Source organism: Macrobrachium nipponense, chromosome 1, assembly GCF_015104395.2.
Source record: "Macrobrachium nipponense isolate FS-2020 chromosome 1, ASM1510439v2, whole genome shotgun sequence".
Classification (NCBI taxonomy): Eukaryota; Metazoa; Arthropoda; class Malacostraca; order Decapoda; family Palaemonidae; genus Macrobrachium; species Macrobrachium nipponense.
Genome location: NC_087200.1, coordinates 193,525,966 through 193,547,809, shown reverse-complemented (window position 1 = coordinate 193,547,809; position 21,844 = coordinate 193,525,966). Strand labels below are relative to the sequence as shown.

Below are 21,844 nucleotides of genomic sequence, written 5' to 3'. Positions count from 1 at the left end.
AATTAGCAAAACTTATAAATACACATATACTGTATACATAATCTATACATTTCTATAAACCGTAGTACGAGTGAATGAATGTGGGGGGCCAATCCTCATCAATTTGGCGTTTTGTCTCGTGTGAGGGCGGCAAGTGTGTGTGTGTATGTATGTATACAAGCTCCGATATGTGTGAGGTTGTATACGTATTCATAAAAGACTTTCATTTGTATTTGAATGCATTTATACAAGTATATATTTGTCTGATATCATTGTGGGCGAAATGATTTAATAAAACGACCATATTTTATATATATATATATATATAATATATAATATATATATATATATATATATATGTATATATATATATATGTGTGTGTATATGTAGTATTAATTGTATATTTGTGAGACCAGAGAGTGTATTTTCGAACGTATTTTGTCTGCGTGGCTATCTGTACCTCACTATGCTAATTGACTAGTTCTATGTAACACATAAGCGATGCTATATTACAGTAATTATGCACTTCTTGTTATTTTTTTCCTTTTTTTACAAAATATAAGTTATGTACACTTGATAGATGGAAGGTTGGTGGATAAATAGATAGTTAGATAGACTGGCAGATAGATAGGTAGACAGAGAGACCCTGTCTTACAGGATTCATCGTGACACGATATATATATATAGATATATATAATATATATATATATATATATATATATATATATATACACACACATATAATCGTATCAACCATGACAGCCGTTTTGACGTAGACATAGATACAGCAAGTCAAACTTTGTAAGTGATTTTTGTCATCATGTCTGATTCATGCTTTAATAGCGTGACAAAAAAAAAAAAAAAAAAATAAAGCAGGTGTTTAGCAATTGTTTTATTCTTATTACCTTACGAAGTATCGAAGGTGTAGGCTAGTTTCCGCTTTGATTATTGGATTTAGCGTGAGTCTAGGGTAAAATCAGAAAACAGAGAGCGATATGTCCAAATGTAAAAGATTTAAAACAGATGAATAACGACAGGCCATTGTAAACAAAGAACGACCACTCAGAGAAATGGGAATAGAGCGCCAGGTTTTTAATCTTACAGGATATGAAGGTACGTCGATAGTACTACACGTGTTTCAGCTCTCGTAAACCCCGAGTTCTTGTCTACGTCCAAAAACAACTGTCATTCTCGAGATTCGTGGATGCTGCTGTTAATGCTATCATCCCAAGGGTCAGATGAGCATCGATAATTCTGTAAAAGCGTGCCGTGATGAAACCAGTTCCCCAGAATATCACACAGCTGAGGAATGTATCACGAATTCGACGCAGCGGGCCACGTCAGTATATTCACATTCACCTCTCCTTAAGGTGAGTTTAGTTTTCATTCACTTTAAACTATCTCTCTTTCTCCTCCTCGCACATTTCTTTAGGATATAGTTTTTCTTTCTCTCTCTCTCTCTCCGCACTTTCGTTTTCATCAGTACTAATCCTCATTTTTGGCCGTGTCTCTGTTTCCTCTCCAATGCAGTAGTGGACGCTTTCTCAAATTCTCGGACCGTTTCAGAGCGGCATCAGGTGCGAAAACTTCCGTCTGGATTAGCATGCTGGTTCCTTCACTATCCTTCCACGTCTTTGGGCTTAAACCTGAAAAAGAAACGAGAGGGACGCATCAATTTAACAGCGCATCTAGACGTATGCATAAAAGTACATAATTATATGGACTATACTCCGTTTTTTTTTTCATCTGTCCACCCGCCTGTGGTGTTTGTGTATGGTAACACTGCGTCCCGGGCTTTGGATAGTTACGCTATGTGTAAGTTTTAGGTAAATAAAAGGATATCTGGGTGTACATTTGCAATTGAAAAGTGTTTTAATAATTTACTGTATGCGAATTACACCGTTAATATTCGAAATAGGATATTGTTATTATTGTTGAATGTAAACTGAATGTAACTATCTAAAGCTCGGGACGCAGTGTTACTATACGCAAAACCACAGGCGGGTGGACAGATGGAAAAAAAAACGAGTATAGTCCCAAGGTTCGTGATTACGTGAATGTGACTTTGGAATCTACGTGTTAGTTGTTCCCTTGAGTCAATGACTTTCCACAGCTTGGAGCCATAGTTGTGCATGCATCGTATATTATGGTTATTATATAGAGGAGGACGAGAATTGTGGAACCTTACCTATTCGTATAATAAGAGGGATCGTACGTCTGGTAATAGTTGGTGGAGTACAGAATAGACTGGTCCGGATAGTAGACTGTTGAGCAGTCGACGTAAGTATCACTACCTCTGAGATTTCCATACACAAGAGGGTCTCCTCCTCCTACTGTGTTACCTCCTCCTCCTCCTCCCTCGCCACTTCCTCCTCCTCCTCCTCCTCCACCATGCAAGAGATTCCCACCACTTCCAACAGAGGCTCCACTTCCGCTGACGACTGTCGAATTTCCTCGAGATCTGTCATCGCTCGAGCTCACGTCGATGCTGGTTCCATCTTGGTAGTACTGCAGAAAAAAAAGTATGTCGTTATTTCAAGCATCTCCTACTTGTCCTTTGTGTGAGAGAGTGTGTGTGTGTCTTAATAAATTAGGACACTCGAATTTACAAACCTACAGTCCTGGGCCAGTTGCGCCATTGCGTCGACGACGGAACGACTATTTCATCGACGCTTAACGCAATGACGCTCAAGTTAAAAAACGCGTCGTAATGACGTTGGGACAAATACATTGTCAGAAATAAAATTTTTGCTTCATTTTCCCCTAAAAGCCAAGTTTTCTGTGTAATTAGTCCATTACACATCTAATCATCTTGCTTTAGTACCAATTTAAATTTGTTTTGTTTTCTCTATTTGTTTTTTTATGGACTTCTCATTTTCTAGTAAAAACTAAATTTGGAGAGAGAGAGAGAGGTGTTACCGTACGTACTTAACTAATAACTACTTCTATTTAAATAATTATTTATTAAACGGTTTATACCCTCTTAGGCTAATAGTTTATAGATTGTAGTTTAAGATTGTACTACTGTGATACTATGACTATGGTACAGTAACAAAAATAAGAATAATCAACTAACTAAACTAAGTAACTAATAAGTATAATAAAATAAAAACAGATGAGGCTGAGTTTTACTTTTAATTGAATAATCCAAATAATATCAGACAAATTAATAAGTTATTAAAATAAATCAAATATAAATAAAAAAAAAATTCAATTATGAAATATCTATTTTATAATACATTTTATCATATATATTATATGATGTTTCACATAAATTAGATTAATTAGTTAAGTTTACTGTATCCACCAGCGACGCAATAATGCAATGGCGCGAAAAAAAGACGCAACTTTTTTGGAAAAAAAAGAAAAAGACGGATTGACGCCGCGCAACGCAACCGCCCCCCACCACCCCCCCCCCCCCCCCCGGCAATGAGGGATTGACGTTGACGCAATGCCCCCAAAGTCCAAACGAGTGACGCGCCCAGCTCTGCAAACGTAATATGCCCTCTTTGGTTGTAGGTCCACAATAATATAGTATGTGAGTATATGGTCTTTAAGACCATATACTCGCATACTGTATATTGTGGACCTGCAACCATTGTCATCATTTTCGACACTGAAAACGATGTCCTCTTTTCTTTTACGCGTGAGTCGTGTTAAATTTCTCCAGCATTGTCAACTCAACAAGCGCTGTTAAAGTTGCAGGCGTCCAAAACTTGTCTCTATGCTGATCGCAGTTATATGCAGAAGCTACGAAACGGCTAATGGATACGGAATTGTCATGCAAGAAGCATAAGAGCATATTAACCTTTGAACAGAGAGTAGCTGGATACAAGATAAATATCTTTAACTCATTACCTATACTCGTTTTTTTTTTTCATCTGTCCACCCGCCTGTGGTGTTTGCATATGGTAACACTGCGTCCCGGGCTTTAGATAGTTACATTCAGCTTACATTCCACATTTATAATAATATCCTATTTCGCATATTAACGGTGTAATTCGCATACAATAAATTATTGAAACATTTTTCAGTTGCAAATGTACACCCAGATATCCTTTTATTTACCTTAAACTTACACAGCGTAACTATTTAAAGCCTGGGACGCAGTGTTACCATGCAAAAACACCACAGGCGGATGGACAGATGGAAAAAAACAGACTATAAGTTATATGGAATCAATTTTGTAGTACGTTTATTTTAACCACAATATTCGCAGATTTGCTAACGAGGTGAATAGTTGGCAATACAGAAACTTTATTCAGTAGTTGCACCTCTCAAGCCTTTTATTTTCAATTTCCGTTCCAACGCTGAATGACCTCATAGGCCACAGTGCTTTGCCTTTGGTATATATGCTATATTCAGTTCAATTCAGAGAATCCTCTAACCATTGGTTGCTTTTGAACTTAAAGATCGTCTCGGCCCTCTTTTCTAATCCAATATTTGTATAATAAAAAGTACTTGTCCGCGATGTAATCACGGAACATACGTGGGAGGTACGAGGACGTTGTTGAACAGAGGGTACGAATTGACTCTCGCAGAGGCTTAGTAAGCTACCGTGCAGGATGCAAATTATCGAATCCAGAGACTATGCTGCACGATGCAAAAACCATCAGAAATGAAGATTGTTCAATGCCAGGCCGGGTCCCCAACCATCACGACCTAACTATCCTGTTATTATTGGCGTCAGTGGCTATAACCTAATTCTTTTCCTATTTTAAAATATACATGTTCGCTGCCAAGTCTTGCTATTTTAAAAACTTAAGTACCATGGGACCTGCTGATTGTAACGGTTTGCCTTTCGACTACTTCCACTTACATTTTGGGCTTTAATATATATATTTTTTGAGTTATGGGTTTGTCTTCGATGTGCCGATACGTTATAGCTGAACAGGACTTAATAGGCGAGTACAAACTAGTTTTATTAGCGACTACCTTGAGAACCCCTAACATTGGGAGGGTTTTGAGTTTTTAGGATTTTTTTTTTTTTTAGTTTGTTTTTGTAATAAGTAGATTATCTTTTTATTTGATTTTGAAAATTTAATTACGGTGTTTAGTGTTTTATTTTCTTCTGAATAAAAACTCCTTTTTTCATTTATAGTCTACAGTTTAGGCTTTAAGTTTCTTTGCAATGTTTTTCAACTCAAAACCTGTTTTTAAGATTATTCTAGTTTTAATCTAGAATTTTTAATGTAAAAGTTAAAATGAAACTTCCAGCTTTGAAAAAAAAAATTCCATTTCAGATTTTTTTTTGTAGTTTTTTATATTTAATAAAATTTTAATATATTAGTTTTAAGTTTTAATTTAGGAAAGGTTGTCTGCAAAATTTTGTAAGGTTAATTTTTTGTTTGTAGTCTAGTAGTTATTTTTGAAAGTTTGTAGATTAGTGTATTTTAATAATTGTATGTAATCTACTGTGTAAAGATATTTTACCTTGTGGCTTGTCAATGTTTTACTAGTTTTTTAAGCAGAAAATTGTAAGTTTGGTAATTATTTCAGCTTTAAAAATTAAATTTTGCATTGAAAGTAAATTAGAATTAGTTTTAAGTATTTAATCAAACACTGAATGTTTAAAGTAAACTATTAAATAAGTTCAAAGTAAAAATACAAAAATTTTGCTCTTTCCCTGAAATTACATTTAAAGTTTAATAGCAAGTCTTGCAATTTTGCACTCGCGATGAAAGTGAGTTTTGCGTTGGAAATAAGTTTAAAGATTTTCAGCTTCAAAATAATTTGAATTTGTTTTAAAAGTAAAGGTGAAAGTTTATTTTGCTTTACTTCCGAAGTCCACCTTTGCCGGGGTGGCCGTGCCATCTGTCAGGCAAAGGTGGACTTGGCTAGTTGTGCATGGTGACTTTTATAAGTCATCGTGCACAACAGTAAGTTCAAACTTGGGTAAGAAATTCAAGGTTGATATTGTAGCAAGTAGGACTTAATGGAAAGTTAGTGTAAATTTAAATATAGCTTATAAATAATATAAGAACGTTCTAATTTTATATAGATGCAGGGTTAGGATGAAGGTAATACACGCTCTATAGTCTTAGTAAGGATGCTGGGAGTAATAATGGTAGAATCGCCAGTCCAACTTTTGGGGTTGGTTTGAAAGCACCGGTTAATACCGGTTTAATGCAGCGCTTGAGCAGTTTGTATGGTCATGAGAAGTTTGAATGTGTACCTGTTAGTGCAGTCGAAAATTGGGTAGGGTATAATTATCTGGCACATATTTTTTGAAACTTAAATTTCATTCCATCTAGTAACTGGGGACTTATACAGGTAATACGCCAGCTAGGTCTTGGATTTTAGAGAATTTTTTTGAGGCGGCTTCGTTTTCTTGTTGACTGGTAATTTCAGTAGGTTAAACTGTCAAGTTAGTGGCAATTTTGATTCGTATTCAAGCATTCTCGTTAATGTAGGCTCTTCAAGCAAAGCTTTAGTCTTCATCCGTATTCTTCCATCTCTGAAGCTTGCATCGGGTACTCCCTTCTTTTTCATACAGTTTTAACCCGTTGGGGTGTGGGAGTTTCATATTAATCATAATCATAATTACGTAGGACTAAAGTTAGACGAGATTGTTTCGGTGTAAGATTGGAGCCTTATTAAATCTTAAAAGGATATCACCCTCTCCTGGTATCTTAATGAGTTTGAAATAGACTAATAATACATGGGTTTGTTAATGGGGAAGTTTACCTACGATTTATTATAGTATTTATTATAATGGCCTTAGAATAGTTGCTGGGACTAACTGACCAGCCAATTTTAATTTGGTATAGGTTATATCACGGAAACTTGGTACGATTTCTAAAACCAAACTACTTTCTTATGCACAGGCTCTTGGCGCACCTGCAGCAGACATCGATGCCTGTAATACTATGGATTGCTACGGTAACACTAATGCTATGCTTGGAAAGCAACGCCTTGCATTAGGATTAATATCCTGTGAGGATTCGAAGCGCTCTGAATCTTGTTACCTAGTGATCTTGAACGTCACTTAGAGACGCTGTGCATAACATGCTGAAGTTGTTTAATTAATAATTTTGTAATAGTATTTACGCGTATGGAGAAGAGTTCAATATATGTATATGTAAGTGTTTATTATAAATTTCCTTAACCTAAAATTGTCTTGTGACGGGGTATGTTTATACTCCTTGAAATTAAAGGAAGTTCCTGAGTGGTTGATACCAGATGGTTTAATGTATGAGAAAATGTAGTAACTAAAGTAATGACCAGATGGTTTTAATGGAGATGAGAAATGTTGTAACTAAAGTAATGGTTTGAGGCAAAGATATTTTAATCCCCTCTTTAATTCTGGATTTTATTTGCGTAGTTTATGCAAACTTTAAGATTGTATTTTGACTGCTGTGATAAGAATGATAATGTTGATCAAAACTTCCTAGCTGGAGATAGCTTTTGGCAGAAAATAAGTACGGAGAATAATTGAGGTATGATACCGGTGAAAATTTGCTATTGAGATACGGTGAAGAAAATGTCAAAATTATCACACGATTATATAGTCCTAATTGCTACGATAAGTTTAAACCTTAACTGGTTTGTTCGGTAACTATTGTAAATGGTCTAGAAATCTGTCATTAAAGCTTGGAAACTCCATAAATTTTGAAAACTTGACTGTGAATGATTACTCCAACCACAGGCTTTATCGTTGGACGACCACAGTAAGTGATGTATCTGGTAAATGAGGCGATAGAAATCTGCAGTTTTTGTGTAACGCCTTTAGCGTTGGTGCCCTTGTCTGTCAGGTTTGGAGTGTGAAAATTGCGCAAAGTACTTGGTTACGATGTATTGTGCTTCAGGTCCTTGGTTTGGGTATCTCTTGGGAATAGCTTAAGACTTTTTATAAATAGTTCGTTTTAGAATAGAGCGCCCCAGGACAAAAGCTTATGAAAATCTGAAGTTTGGTTTTATACTAGCTACGATCCTCAGACTACGGACAGCTAAGGCTGATGATACACGATCGAATTGTTTGATGTGACAAAAAGCTGAGAAACCGCTGGCAGACTGTAGTTATGTTCGTATGATTATCGAAGTAACGAGTCTTTGTTCGTTGCTATAATAGCACTATAGTTTAGCTCAATATCTACATACTCGTTAGACTGGTTAAGATAGGAGGATGGGTTTAAAGTAGTTCTTTACTAAGATAAGTTATTAAATGTCCTATCATAACTGCTTTTCAAAATGTCCAAGGTCCTTCCTCTTTGCTCCTTTTTTTTTCCCCAGCGCACTGCTATAGCAATGCGCAATATTCATTGTTTATAACGGTCCATTTTTTAGTACTACATCCATCAATGACTTGCTATACCGTCAGCACCAGGATCTCGCTGCTCAACTGTTATTTGGCCGCAAATATAAAAAACCTTGACCGATATTTGCTAGATAGGGAGCAAAGTTCGTCAAATCAAATGCGATCGTGTTGTCACCGCATGGACAGAGGTGCAACAGGATGTAACCTGGAACTCTGCAGGAGGAGGGCTTTATAAAGTGGTTAGGTGGTACTTTGGCTAGTTTCCTACACACCACCTACTCCGAGCCGTGGTGCTATTATTAAACATCGTATGGTGGAGTAGACCCCACTAGAAATAGCGTATATATAGTACTTTGATCCCTGAGGGGCTAATACGAAACACGGCGTCCCAAGAAGTTAACGCCATGGTTAGTACTAACACCTCGTAGGTGATACGTAGATCTTACATTTATATCTCGCTACTTGTTTAGCTTTATTTTTTGCTAACTAACTAGTGACCACTCCCCAGGGAGCTGATAACTGACGTGTAAAATATTAGCATTGTTTCTGGTTAAATTTCGTAGCTTAGACGAAATGCTGATTGGTTTTTGAAATTCTTTAAAGGCAAGATTGTAAGGACAGTACTACATTTTGCTGGAGGTAGCCAACAGTTGTTATCCTTCCTTTTCCCGGAGTTAAGGGTATTCAAGCTCATGAGATTCTTAACGTGGATACAGATAAAATCAAATATGAGCAAGGTGAAACCTGGGTATGGTGCGAATGACCCTTTGCCTTGATTTAAATAAGGTTAGAATATCGGAATATTTAATCTTTCTATTGGAAGTAAAACATATCCTTTTAAGTGAAAAGGAGGCGATGATGAAACCTATAATTGTGAAAGCAGTGGGGTTATTTAAGATTTTTCATGTGGGGGGGGAGGGGGGGAATAGAAAAGATTTAGAACTTTTTGGAAATTAGCGCGCAATTTGAAGTCGAGTAAGAGCTGTTGTGAGTTAATAGAACAGGTGTGCCAAACCCAACTATATTATGTAGTCTCATAAGCCTAGGAATAGTAATGACAGTATTTCAAAGTGGGTTAGGGGCAAACCAAGTCTGATAGGGGCGCCCATCAAGTGTCTTTGGGTGGTGGGGGCGGCGGGGTGGGAAAGTTCACGCCACAGTCCCCCTCAACCCAACAAATGACGCCCCTGAATGAAAAAGGTGCTCTTGACCAAAGACAATACACGAAGATGGGAAGCTCAAGCCACAGACCCATCGGCCGCATACAATTTAGTACCTGGCATGAAATGAAGATGGCGGTAGCATCGCACCTGCCTACATCGTCTGTTTGTTTACTTTTTCACAAAGCGGGGCATTCAATTTCAATCATGAGTGGGCGTAGCCATCATCACCCGTGTGTGGTTTGCAATAGGACGAAAAATGATTTTCCCCATCTGATTTTTCATGCTTTTCCTCAGAATAAAGAAAGGTAATAAAATCATTACATCTGTTACAAAGTACATGATGACTTTTAGAGAAAATGAGAAATAAAATAGACCAAAGCAAAATTGAATGTTGGTGCAGTGTTATTCCGAAATAAATATTGGAAAATATTACAATACGATGGACGCCTTTAAGCGGAAAGAAAAATATATTTATATGTAATTTTCGACTAGAAAAAAATATTTGCCATTTGAAACCCCAACAACCAACCTAACCTTCCTGGTAGTGTACATTAGTAGCCTAATCCTGTCAACAGTAAACCTAACCATATCAGCAGTACCATAACCATGACAACAGTTACCTAATCATGTCAACAGTAATTTGCAATGGAAATGAAGCTATCTTGCAAAACATATCAAAATCAACTAGAAAAACATATTTTCTTGTCATAGAGGCGTCAATTGTATTTCAAATAAATACCTTAAAGTTATATTTGCATATCTTGAAAATCTCTAGAAATATGAAATAAACATACCAATTCCTATCACTGTCATACAATTCGTGAATATTGGGTCTCCATGCCTTTTCCAGATAGGCTACTCACAGCAACTGTAGTTATGTTATATTCTCAGCAGCTTACCCTTGGGTTGTAGTTATAAATGTTTACCTTAATTTTTCATTAATAAGCAACTATTTAGCAAACCAAAGTTGTTTCATCAGGAAACAACTTTTGATCTTATGGGAGCATTCATATGGGAGAGCATAAGTAGGTTAGTTAAGTTAGAGTGTTTTACTTTAATTTTCAAGTTCACTAACCTTTTAATCTATGATTGAATTTTCCTATATGTATGGATAAAAGCATTCAAAATAAAAAAAATTACATGCAAACCAGCATATCTGCTCCACAAGATCCATTCTTACCGTTTCATCTATGTTTCTACATTATATGCTCATAATTGTTCAATTTTTAAAATGAAATCTTGTAATTGGTACCAACACCCGCAATAATATTCCAAAGTAAATTTACCATTTGGCAGCAAATGTACGCAGTAATACAGTAGTAATAAATTGGCAAAACAAGTTGTGAAAACCTATGATATTTGCTTGTACTGTACATGATGCAAAAAGAAACATGGTTCAAGTCAATTAGAAATAATTGTTTTCAAATTTTTTTAGGAATGTGCAGGCTTCTTGCAGAAATGGCATTTTACTAGAAAATACCAGGCAGAAGTGTTGGTTACATTACCTTCATAAAAGGGTGCCAATTGAATATGCATTTTTGAGAACTCCCACAATTGGGCTATGAGATTTTAATAAATTATTATAAATAGGTTTGTTCCCTATTTGATTTGTGATTTCAATTTTTATTTGCTTTTTATGAAAGCAAATAAAAATTTGTTATAAAAGGGTACCTTACTTTTACTACTTTGTTGTTGTACTTTTCTTAGTTTTATTAACAAATATTGCTTAACTTTTGCCTAATCAGCATGCAAGTTAAGTCTGCTTTTTCATTTTTGATTTCATATTATTGGTTTTGATTATCCCATGCTTTGTTTGCTATTTTAATTCTGATATATGCATGTTTTGTTTGCATGACTTGTATGACTATTGCATGCAAATGAAACATGTGCCCATTTCTTTACTTTGTTTATGTTCTTTGCAAGAACATTTGTGTACAGTCGCTTAGGTATGTATACATTATACAGTCATAAGCACAAGCCCAAAAAAAGGAAAATAATTACTGTATACTATATTGGTGAAATAATAAGATAATATGAGAATAAGTTTGTTTCATTCTAACTGCCCTCTCAATTTTAGATAAAGATACTTAGCAATTAATGTTAACTGCCCTCTCAATTTTAGATAAAGATACTTAGCAATTAATGTTACATTAACTGAAGGATTTTATTTAATGATTCAGAATGCCTAATATATAAGTCATAAGCTATGATAGAGCCATATAATCATGTTAACAAGCAATATTAATCGATTTAGTATTCAATAATTTATAAAGAGAAGTTTATTGCAGCATAAGAATAAATCTTAACATTTAAAAAAGCCGCGCTACGCCACAGCCGAGTTTTAGTTGAGGGCATGATCAATAGATGGCGCGCGTTCTGACGGGTTGGATGATGTTTTTTTTAATGGTATTAATAGTCAGTTTCCCATCTTTCGTGTATTGTCTTTGCTCTTGACAAGCAGTCTTAAGTTTCTTAGACCGGTCTCGAAGAACTACATTTTTATCCAAGATTATGGTAAAAATTTTGGAACAGTTATCAGAACATCTTGAACATTGTTGTGTCGTAGTGAACGTCTTAAGAAAATGGATGCGGAAAAGAGTGGTATCTATATTAATAATTACTCAATTTGAGCGCTGTATTTGCTACAATTGTTCATGACATGTTTGTGGACGATTTGATAATTGTTAGTTTTGATGGCAGACGCGTTGGACTTTCTTAAGAGTTATATTGAGAATAGAACATATCGCGTTTATACTGGAGAGTCATTTTCAAGCGGTAGGGCGCTGTGAAGAGGTGTGTCCTAGGGAACTGTGCCCACTTTATTATTTTTTTTTATACATATACAATTCAAACTGTCGTACATTTTATATAAGCATGGTGTTAGTTTCAATTTTGTTGTTGATACTAAGTCCTATTTGACCTTGAAATATTGTTGCTGACACAGAAGGAAAACTGAATGATGTTATGAATGACATTCAAGTTATGGATGGAAGAGCGACTGTTTAAGTTGAATGCTGATAAAACTGAGTGTCTTGGTGGGGAGGGGGAGGGGGTGATCTTAGAAAACTGGGTAATAATGAAAGCCTTGTGGTTAATTGTACTTTACAGACTGTAACCCCGTAGGAGGCTAGTGCCGTCAGTGCACCTCATGCTGTTCACTGTAGGCATTACTTGGGTTTGTTGCTGCAACCCCTTTCCTTCCCTTTACTGTACCTCCTTTCATATTCTCTTCCGTCTTACTTTCCACCCTCTCCTGACAATTGATTCATAGTGCAACTGCTATGAGGGTTTCCTCCTGTTACACCTTTCAGTCCTTTTACTGTCAAAATGACCATCATAGGACCCAGTGCTTGGACTTGGGCCTGAAATCTCGTATTTAATTCAAATCTGACTGTAAGCAACTCTTAAAGATTTGGATGTAATACTGGATCATAATCTTTCAATCAATGAGTAAAATAAGGAAATAGTTGGATGAGTCGTTAATAAGAGTGCTACTTCAAAACTTATGATATTAGTCGACTTGATTACTGTAATCCATTCTATTCTGGCCTCCCTAATTACAAACAGGAAAATCCAAAGGATTATTAATAGAGCAGCTAGACTTATTAAAGAAATATCTCCTAAGAGACAGGATAACGACTTTTCATAAGGAATTACATTGGCACATTAAAATGAGGATTGAGTTTAAATTGTGTATTGGTGTTTCAAGCATTGCAGTATGAAAAGCCTCTATATTTCAACCAATTATTACTGTCAAACGGCTTCGATTCGGTGAGATTGCTGCGCCCACGGTCTAGATACACTATCTGGACCGTGGGTCTAGGATACTTAGACCGTGGCTGCGCCTACTATGGATTTCAAAATAGCTGCCGCGTCGGGCGAGTTGGTGTTCTGGCAGCAGAAGATGACGTTGGAAACCACGACCTAACAGGCAAAAATATGCATTGATACCTTATGTGGGTAATTAAGGCCATTATAAGAGTAATTTAAGGGTAGACTTAGCTAATTTTCTCAGGCACACCCACGGTCTACCTAGACCGTGGGGACACCAATCGAGGCTAGTTGTGACGTGTAACTATGACGTAGAAGTAATGAACGGTGATAGACGAGGTGCAAACCGCTTTTGGCAGGAAAAAGGCTCTATATACGTGACCACTGTTTCAGCGACGTCCTATTTAACTCGATGTCCTCGAGGATGCAAGACTGCTTTTGCAGAGGTTCAGTATGGGACTATGTATTCAAGGAACAGGTTATGGTGGTTGAGAGCGTAAGAGCAGCTGTTCTTTTGTGTGTGTGTGTGTTTGTGTAGGTCCACAGAAACATACACACTGTTTTTCAAAGATTAAAATCCTTTCTAGACCCAATAGAAAAACCGTAACTGACGGCTAAAAACAAAAATCATGTCCATAAGTACGACATATCTAAGCTCCACTGAGGGGTTAGAGATGTGCATTTCTGGTGATAGAAGTTCACTCTCGACGTGGTTCGGAAGTCACGTCAAGCCGTTGGTCCCGTTGCTGAATAACCACTGGTTCCATGCAACGTAAAAACACCTTACAAACAACATACACATCTAAGCTCACCTATAACACTGTGAACAAAAGGGGGGGATCCTAGAATTTCAAAATATTTTGATCTTAGACTTTGTTCACAAAGTTACCGTCAAACGAAAAGCCGTGCTTGTGAAATGATATATCAGAGAAGGCGAAAAGTTAAGCGAGAGCGCCTGATTCCAGTGCCACCCATCACTGACCCGTCCCAGGTTTTTGTTGAACATTACCTTAGTCTCTGAATGAGTTTGTCCATATTATTCTCGACGTCAAAGAGTGGATATATACATTTGCTATTATGTCTTCACATTGCAATGCTAGAAGTGCTGGTGTCATTATCTTTTGCAGGTATGGTTTGTGCTGTGCGTATGATAACGGAAGTTGCTTTCTATACTGATTCAGAAAAGACTCCTACTTTTTGAAGGTCTAAGGAAAACGACCTTGCCCTGACCTCCACATCTGTCCTGTTTTTGTTTGTTTGTTTGCGTGTGTGTGTTTTTTTTCCCCTGTGATTTATAAAATGTTCAGCTAGTTCCACGCTTGGATAAGCCACGAAAAAAATAAGATTTCACAGAAATGTAGACCTATTGTCCACTTCCACCTTCATATTATTGTAAACAATGAATACAGCTTATCTGTTTGTTTACGAGTTGATTCTACGACGTGAGGGTATTGAACATAGGGAAAGGTATGGCAGCATACGAATATTTTCATAGATTTTTACCCTTTCAACATTTTGTTGATCGTTTTGTGTAATTTCGTAAACCTTGACGGATTATATTTTTTTTGGGGGGATGACGTTAGATACCGAAAATCTAAAACAATTCAAGATTAGCAAAGTCAAGACACCCTTGTAAGCGGACAGACAACGACTAGATAATAATGAAATGAAAATGATATCGTTATTTGGCAAAGAAAACCGCACTTTTCATGTCATAGAAAATGAATTCCGGCAAGAGATGGCGCGCATCTTAGGAACCCATTACACACACACACACAAATGTTTTCAAGGTGAGACCAGTAGAGTGTTGGTTTGCAGAATACCCCAGAAGTGGCACCATCGCATTTGTTTCAGAAACCAAAGACGGATGCGACCAAGACCATATGTACTATCCATATATACTATACTTTTTTTTTTTCCATCTGTCCATCCGCCTGTGGTGTTTGCGCATGGTAACACTGCGTCCCGGGCTTTAAATAATATCCTATTTCGAATATTAACGGTGTAATTCGCTTACAGTAAATTATTAAAACACATTTCAGTTGCAAATGTACAGCCAGATATCCTTTTATTTACCTAAGACTTACACAAAGCGTAACCATTTTTAGCCCAGAACGCAGTGTTACCATGCGCGACCACCACAGGCTGATGGACAGATGGAAAAAAACAGAGTATAGTTTATCTACGTATATTATTCGCAAACAGAAAGTCACGTATTTATCAGTGAAATTATATAATCAGAGGCAGATTTTCATCAAGATACAAACGTTAATTATTCTTTCCATTGGCATCATACAACAAAATCTCTCCCTGACACTTGCCTGGTTAATAGCAATAGACGTAGGTGGGTAGAGGTAGTTTCTTCCAACGAGGGTAGACGGAATTCGGTAACTTCGAGCAGCGTCATAGTCATAACTGTAATAGTCACCTCCTATTGCCGTTGCGCCTGCACCACCTCCGCTCCCGCCCGTAGGAGGCGCTGAAGTTGCTGACACTGATGGGGGTGCTGGAGGAGCCCCTGCAGCGGCAGCAGCCGTTGTCACAGCAACGGGCGTCGTCTGAGCCGGGCCTGAGGTCTCGCCATGGCCTGTCACTCCTGCTGAAGGTGGCACCCCTGAGGAGATGTAGTCCATGCTGCCATCATCTTCCACAAGGCCTCCGTCCAACCCTGAAATGTACAGCCACTCTGTCAAGCTCGTAGCCAGGCCACTGTTACCTATAGTGTGTTGTTTCTGGAGGGATTCGTCTGTTCTAAGTATGCCTCTATGCTCTCCAGTTTAGTCCCCCCACCTTTTATAAGCTGTTATTCAGCTCTCAAGGCATAAAAGCCAGCAAAGTGGACTCGGATAGGGGATGATAAATTAGCTAGATTGACTTGCTTCTTACACAGTTCTGTCAAGTATGATTGCATTGTCTTACATGAACGTTAACTCGGTGGGACAGCGGTTTCCGAAAGTCCAAAAGGTTTAAGGTGAAATATACTGGAAAATGGTGAAATAATTAAATATACTGGAAAATGGTGAAATAATGAAAGTTACGTGCAATGACACGAAATGGTGTAATTATGTAAATGGTAAGATTGAGGTTTAAAACTCTTGGTCAACTTTTATTTAAAAATTATGGGAGACTGATATGGAAAGTCAGCATAAAGAGTCAAGTAGGAGAACCTGAATTATGGTTGGCCATGGAATAAAAAGAAAGCTACCACCAATTTCCTAATGAGAGTATATCCATAGTGTCAATACTGATCTTGAAAGCATCTCAGTTTTATAAACCCAAGTGCCAAGCACTTATTAAATGGCTAACGAAATCTCCAAACTATCAGTCATTGTCAAAACTAAGGATGTTCTGTTAGGCACACTATACAGTACTAAGGATTAATTGCAGTCTTCTATCTTGACTCCTGACACTTTTGTGAGACTTTCTAACAATCTTCATTCTATCAAATACTTTGATCAACAGATGAATCCAGATAAGTCGTTACAGAAGTGTTGCTACTGGTTTAACCCATGATAAAATAAATTAGATAAAAAGTCCTTCTGAAGCTGCTGAGAACAAGATTAGTTAGAGATTGTACAAATCCAAATAACTGCATAGATGAAAATCTCACATTTATGGAATAAAGAGCTTCAAAAATGGTTTGATATAAAGTATGAATGTATGCATTACTGAAAACATCGTTAGTAAGTCTACAGGTACTTTCTAGTCAAAGGCTAGGCCCACTGCCAATAACTGTGGAAACTGCTGCCTTGCATTCTTACTTTTTAGTCAAAGGCTAGGCCCAATGCCAGTAACTGTGGAAACTGCTGCCTTGCATTCTTACTTTTTAGTCAAAGGCTAGGCCCAATGCCAGTAACTGTGGAAACTGCTGCCTTGCATTCTTACTTTTTAGTCAAAGGCTAGGCCCAATGCCAGTAACTGTGGAAACTGCTGCCTTGCATTCTTACTTTTAGTCAAAGGCTAGGCCCAATGCCAGTAACTGTGGAAACTGCTGCCTAGCATTCTTACTTTTTAGTCAAGGCTAAGGCCAATGCCAGTAACTGTGAAAAAAAACTGCTGCTTGCATTCTTACTCTTTTTTGTCAAGGCTAGGCCCACCCCTGTAACTGTGGACCACTGGGAAACTGCTGCCTGCATTCGTACTTTTTTGTCAAGGCTAGGCCACCCACTGATAACTGTGGAAACTGCTGCCTTGCATTCTTACTTTTTAGTCAAAGGCTAGGCCCAATGCCAGTAACTGTGGAAACTGCTGCCTTGCATTCTTACTTTTTAGTCAAAGGCTAGGCCCACCACTGATAACTCTGGAAACTGCTGCCTTGCAGTCTTACTTTTTAGTCAAAGGCTAGGCCCACAACCAATAACTGTGGTTGTTGACAGCAAGGGCATGCAGTCGTAAAAACCCTTCGCTAAACAATAAACCATGATAGAAGGTAGTGGAGGAGAAGGCGCATCAGGCAACCGACCCCTTAATGTAGGGATAACGGTGGGAAAGAAGAAGAGCAGAACTAGTACCTAGAACAGTATTGGGAGTGGGCGAGATGTGCAGATCGTGGGCCATGTGCGAATTGGGCGACAGCGCAGGGGTGTTGGAAGGATTCACGGTCTGTGGTCCGATGGTAGTGGAGCCGCCCATGAGGAAGGAGAGGGCGTGCAAGCTGTCCTCGTTATCTGGATCTGTAGAATAAAAGAAAAGTCTTGGGTAGTTTGACAAAATAAATGGAAAAATATCTGTTTACAATTTTCAGTAATGCTGCTCGTTAATGAGCATACTAACTAGCAAATATGAATAAATACAACACATACACACACACACACACACACACACACTATATATATATATATATATATATATATATATATATATATATATATATATATATATATATATATATATATGGAAATGGGGAATTTGCTGTCAACCAACACAGAAAAAGGAGTTGAAGATGTAATGAAATTTTCATCTGTTTATTATAAAAACTGACGTTTCGAGGATTCCGTCGCATTTTCAAAGCTGCAAAATACAGTGATGAAATATAGGAATATGAAATTTTGAAAAAGGACTCAGACTTTGGGAATTTACCGATTAAAGCATTAAGAATCAACAGACAACACCAAGGCCTGTGTGGCACCAAACATATAACCCAAAACAGGAGTCAACTCAGTGTGATAGAGGACAGGACGACCTTCGTAATATTCAGTGTGTGGTTCCAAATAATAAATAACACAAAGTCACTGCATATTCATAATCTAACTGATGAATCCTAGATTAGACTCAAATGCTAAAACCTCCAATATAGCAGCTGTTGGTGCAATGAGTCCGTCTATATGTGATTCAACATTCAACTTTGTCTTGTATGCACTCAAGCATTTCATGGCCATACGGGCCTTCCTTTCCAGTACCTCCTTTATTTCGTCTATACAGCACTTCACTGGCGTTCCATGTCTCCTCCCCCCTAACACTATGAATCGTACACTTTTCTGCATCTTTGGCCATTCTTACCTCAAGGCAAAATCATGTCAAAACACTGACCTATCCTTCCACCTTACTGATCTTTTATCCACTTCTGCATATCTCCATATTTCTCCCACTTGCATTTCTTCTTAAGACATATGCTGCACACAGTTCATCTTAACAGCTTCAATCTTTATTTTTTCATTCGTTTTCCATTACAGAGAAGTGATTCATTGCTCCTTTTTTACTTTGTCACTTTGTTATCTACAGAGGTTCAAAGTCTTTCATCAGTGTTTTGTACACACTTTGCTAGGTTCCATTTTCCCCTTTTGACCAGCTATCTCTTCTGTCACCTACTGTCAGTCATTCATTTACTCTGCTATCCATTGTCTCTCCTCTTCATCTATCAAACACTGCATCATTGGCAAGCATCAGTCATACACTCCATTCACAACCCATTTTTCACCACTCAGCCTAGCACCTAAGTTCTGTTTCCATTCTCTAACTTCCTCTGTCACTCGATCCAAGTTACTGGATAGCTACAGAAACATAATGCATCCTTGTCTCGTATCCAGTTTTACATCAAATTGGTTGCCCTACCATAAACTGTAAATATATTGTAGCCCACACTTTGTTTCCTCCACGCAAATATTTAGTTGCTCTCGGGAACTCAAGACATTGCTTGTCTTTCAATTCAAAGATAGACTTTTTATAACCTGTCAATGCCAAGTACAATTTTTCCTTCTATTTTTCAAACATCCTATATGGCTATCTTAAAAACCACTTAATTCAAACATCCCCTTTATCCCCTAAACAGTCCTCATGATATCTGCCTTACTTTCTCAACCAAAACCATACCATAAACTTTACCTGGTATAGCAAGCAACACCATGCCATTTACAGATTTTTCTGCTGCCTTCAACTTTATGGAGTGGAACAAAAGTCCTTCTCAACAATTCCTTCCAAACTGATCCCTCACCTACACATCTTAGTAATGCCAGTCTGCCTGTCAGTTATCCTTTCACCGCCATAGTTAGTTTCTCACTTTCAGTCCCATAAACTCCTGGTGTTTTGCCTCTCTTCATGCTGATTGATTGCACTCCCCGAGTCCTCAGCACTGACTTGCACGAGCATTCTCCAGCACAGATAGCCACTCTCCACTCTTGCATCATTTGGCTCTGCTTCCGCAAACTGACTCAGAATGGCAATCATATCAGACAACGTGTTTCCATTTGCAAGTTCTTATTTGCATTCCAGTCCTTCCTATCCTTCTCCCCTTTGTTCAGATTACTTGACTTCTTTGTCTTGTTTATTTATTCTTGACTATCTTATCCATCCCCATTTATCACTGCACATGACCTCTTGACCTTACATTGCCTCTTGTTGTATTAACTAAGCCCCTCATTCACTTATCCAAGGAAATAGTCAATATATAAATATACATATATACAGACAAGCACACACACACGTATATCTATCTATATATACTATAAAAATGGATTTAAGTATGTATGTATCTGTGTGTGCCACATACACTTTGACATGCATTGAACAATTTCAACCAAATTTGGTATATATATATATATATATATATATATATATATATATATATATATATATATATATATATATATATATATATATATATATACCTTAGTACCTTTGAAAGAAAAATCTGGGGGTAAGACATTACTGGCACCAGAGGAAGGTTGAGTTAAGGGGTGGTGTGTGGGGAGGGGGGGAAAGGAATGAAAAGTAAAAATAACTGAAAATGACAGATATAAATGGCTAGCCCATAGTTTTCAAGTTGCTGAGATGAATGGTGACACTCTCGATGCCCTTTAAGTCCAAGTTCAGCCCCAATGAGGAGGGGGTGACACGTAAAAATAACTTAAAGCGACAGATATTAGTGCCTAATCCATAGGTTTCGAGGTCGCTGAGATTAATAGTGACACTCCCAAGTTGGGGATGAGGTGATAAGGGGATGACAGGTAAAAATAACCGAAAACCACAGATATTATTGTCTATTCTATAGTTTTCAAGGTTGCTGAGATGAATAGTGACACTCCTGATGTCCTTTAAGTCTAAGTGCAGCCCCGATAGGAGGAGAGGGCGGGAAGGTGGTGACATCTAGAAATAACTGAATATTACAGATATCAGTGTTTAATCCATAGTGTTTGAGGTCGCTGGGATGAACAGACACACTACTGATGCCATTCAAGTCCAAGTTCAGCCCCAATAGGAAATGGGGTAGATGTGAAAATGACAGATGATATTGCCTATTTTAGGTCGCTGAGATGAATAGTGACACTCCTGATGCCCTTCAGGTCTAAGTTCAGCCCCAGTAGGAATGCGGGTGAGAAGGGGTGAAGTATAAAACGTCAAAAATGCTGGGCAATGTAACTGAAGCAACTATCTTACCAGGAGAGAGAGAGAGAGATTTTTCCCGGGCAGTACCTGGTTGTCAGCTAATATATATATATATATATATATATATATATATATATATATATATACTTGATAAGAAGAAAGAGATAACAGATTACAAGGATATGCATGAAGAATGCATTAGGGCAGAAGACACTGACATGGAAGGAGCAAATAAGACGTGAGAAGAGTCCAGAGCAAAAATCAGGAGTGCCTGTGGGTGTAGAGAAGAGTGAATAAAGACAAAGCGTGTTGGGATTGGGAAATTAGTGTTCTTAATGCAGAGAGAGGAGATTGCTGGTGGTCGAACTGCAGCAACCGAGAGGAGATGAATCGTGGTGCATTTTGAAAGGAATGCAGTTACTATACTCTGTTTTTTTTCATCTGTTCATCCGCCTGTGGTGTTTTTGTATGGTAACACTGCATCCCGGGCTTTAAATAGTTACGGTATGTGTAAGTTTTAGGTAAATAAAAGGATATCTGGGTGTACATTTGCAACTGAAAAGTGTTTTAATAATTTACTGTATGCGAATTACACCGTTAATATTCGAAATAGGATATTATTATAATCGTTGAATGTAACTATCTAAAGCAGGACGCAGTGTTACCATACGCAAACACCACAGGCGGATGGACAGATGAAAAAAAAAAACAGAGTATAGTCAAAGGAGTGAGTATATCGGAGAATTATTTGCTATAGAAGGAGGACAGCAAAATGTCCATCTGAATGTTGCAATAGGGGTTAAAGGTTTTTAGAGTAATTTGAGAAGCTTGTGATTGCTTGTTTAGGATGCT

General features: G+C 37.6%; 1 protein-coding gene across 1 annotated transcript in view; it reads right to left on the bottom strand.

Annotated features, from left to right (window-relative positions):
• Positions 1-747: 747 nt before the first annotated feature.
• The window catches only part of LOC135220329 (transcription factor RFX4-like), an 87,546-nt gene continuing 66,449 nt past the window's right edge, over positions 748-21,844 (bottom strand). Inside the window, exons 13-16 of the mRNA XM_064257562.1 lie at positions 17,683-17,844; positions 15,493-15,839; positions 2,169-2,488; positions 748-1,626 (exon numbers count right to left, since the gene is read on the bottom strand). Coding sequence (XP_064113632.1) covers positions 1,599-1,626; positions 2,169-2,488; positions 15,493-15,839; positions 17,683-17,844 — 857 coding nt within the window. The 3' untranslated portion in view covers positions 748-1,598. The remainder of the gene's footprint in view (positions 1,627-2,168; positions 2,489-15,492; positions 15,840-17,682; positions 17,845-21,844) is intronic.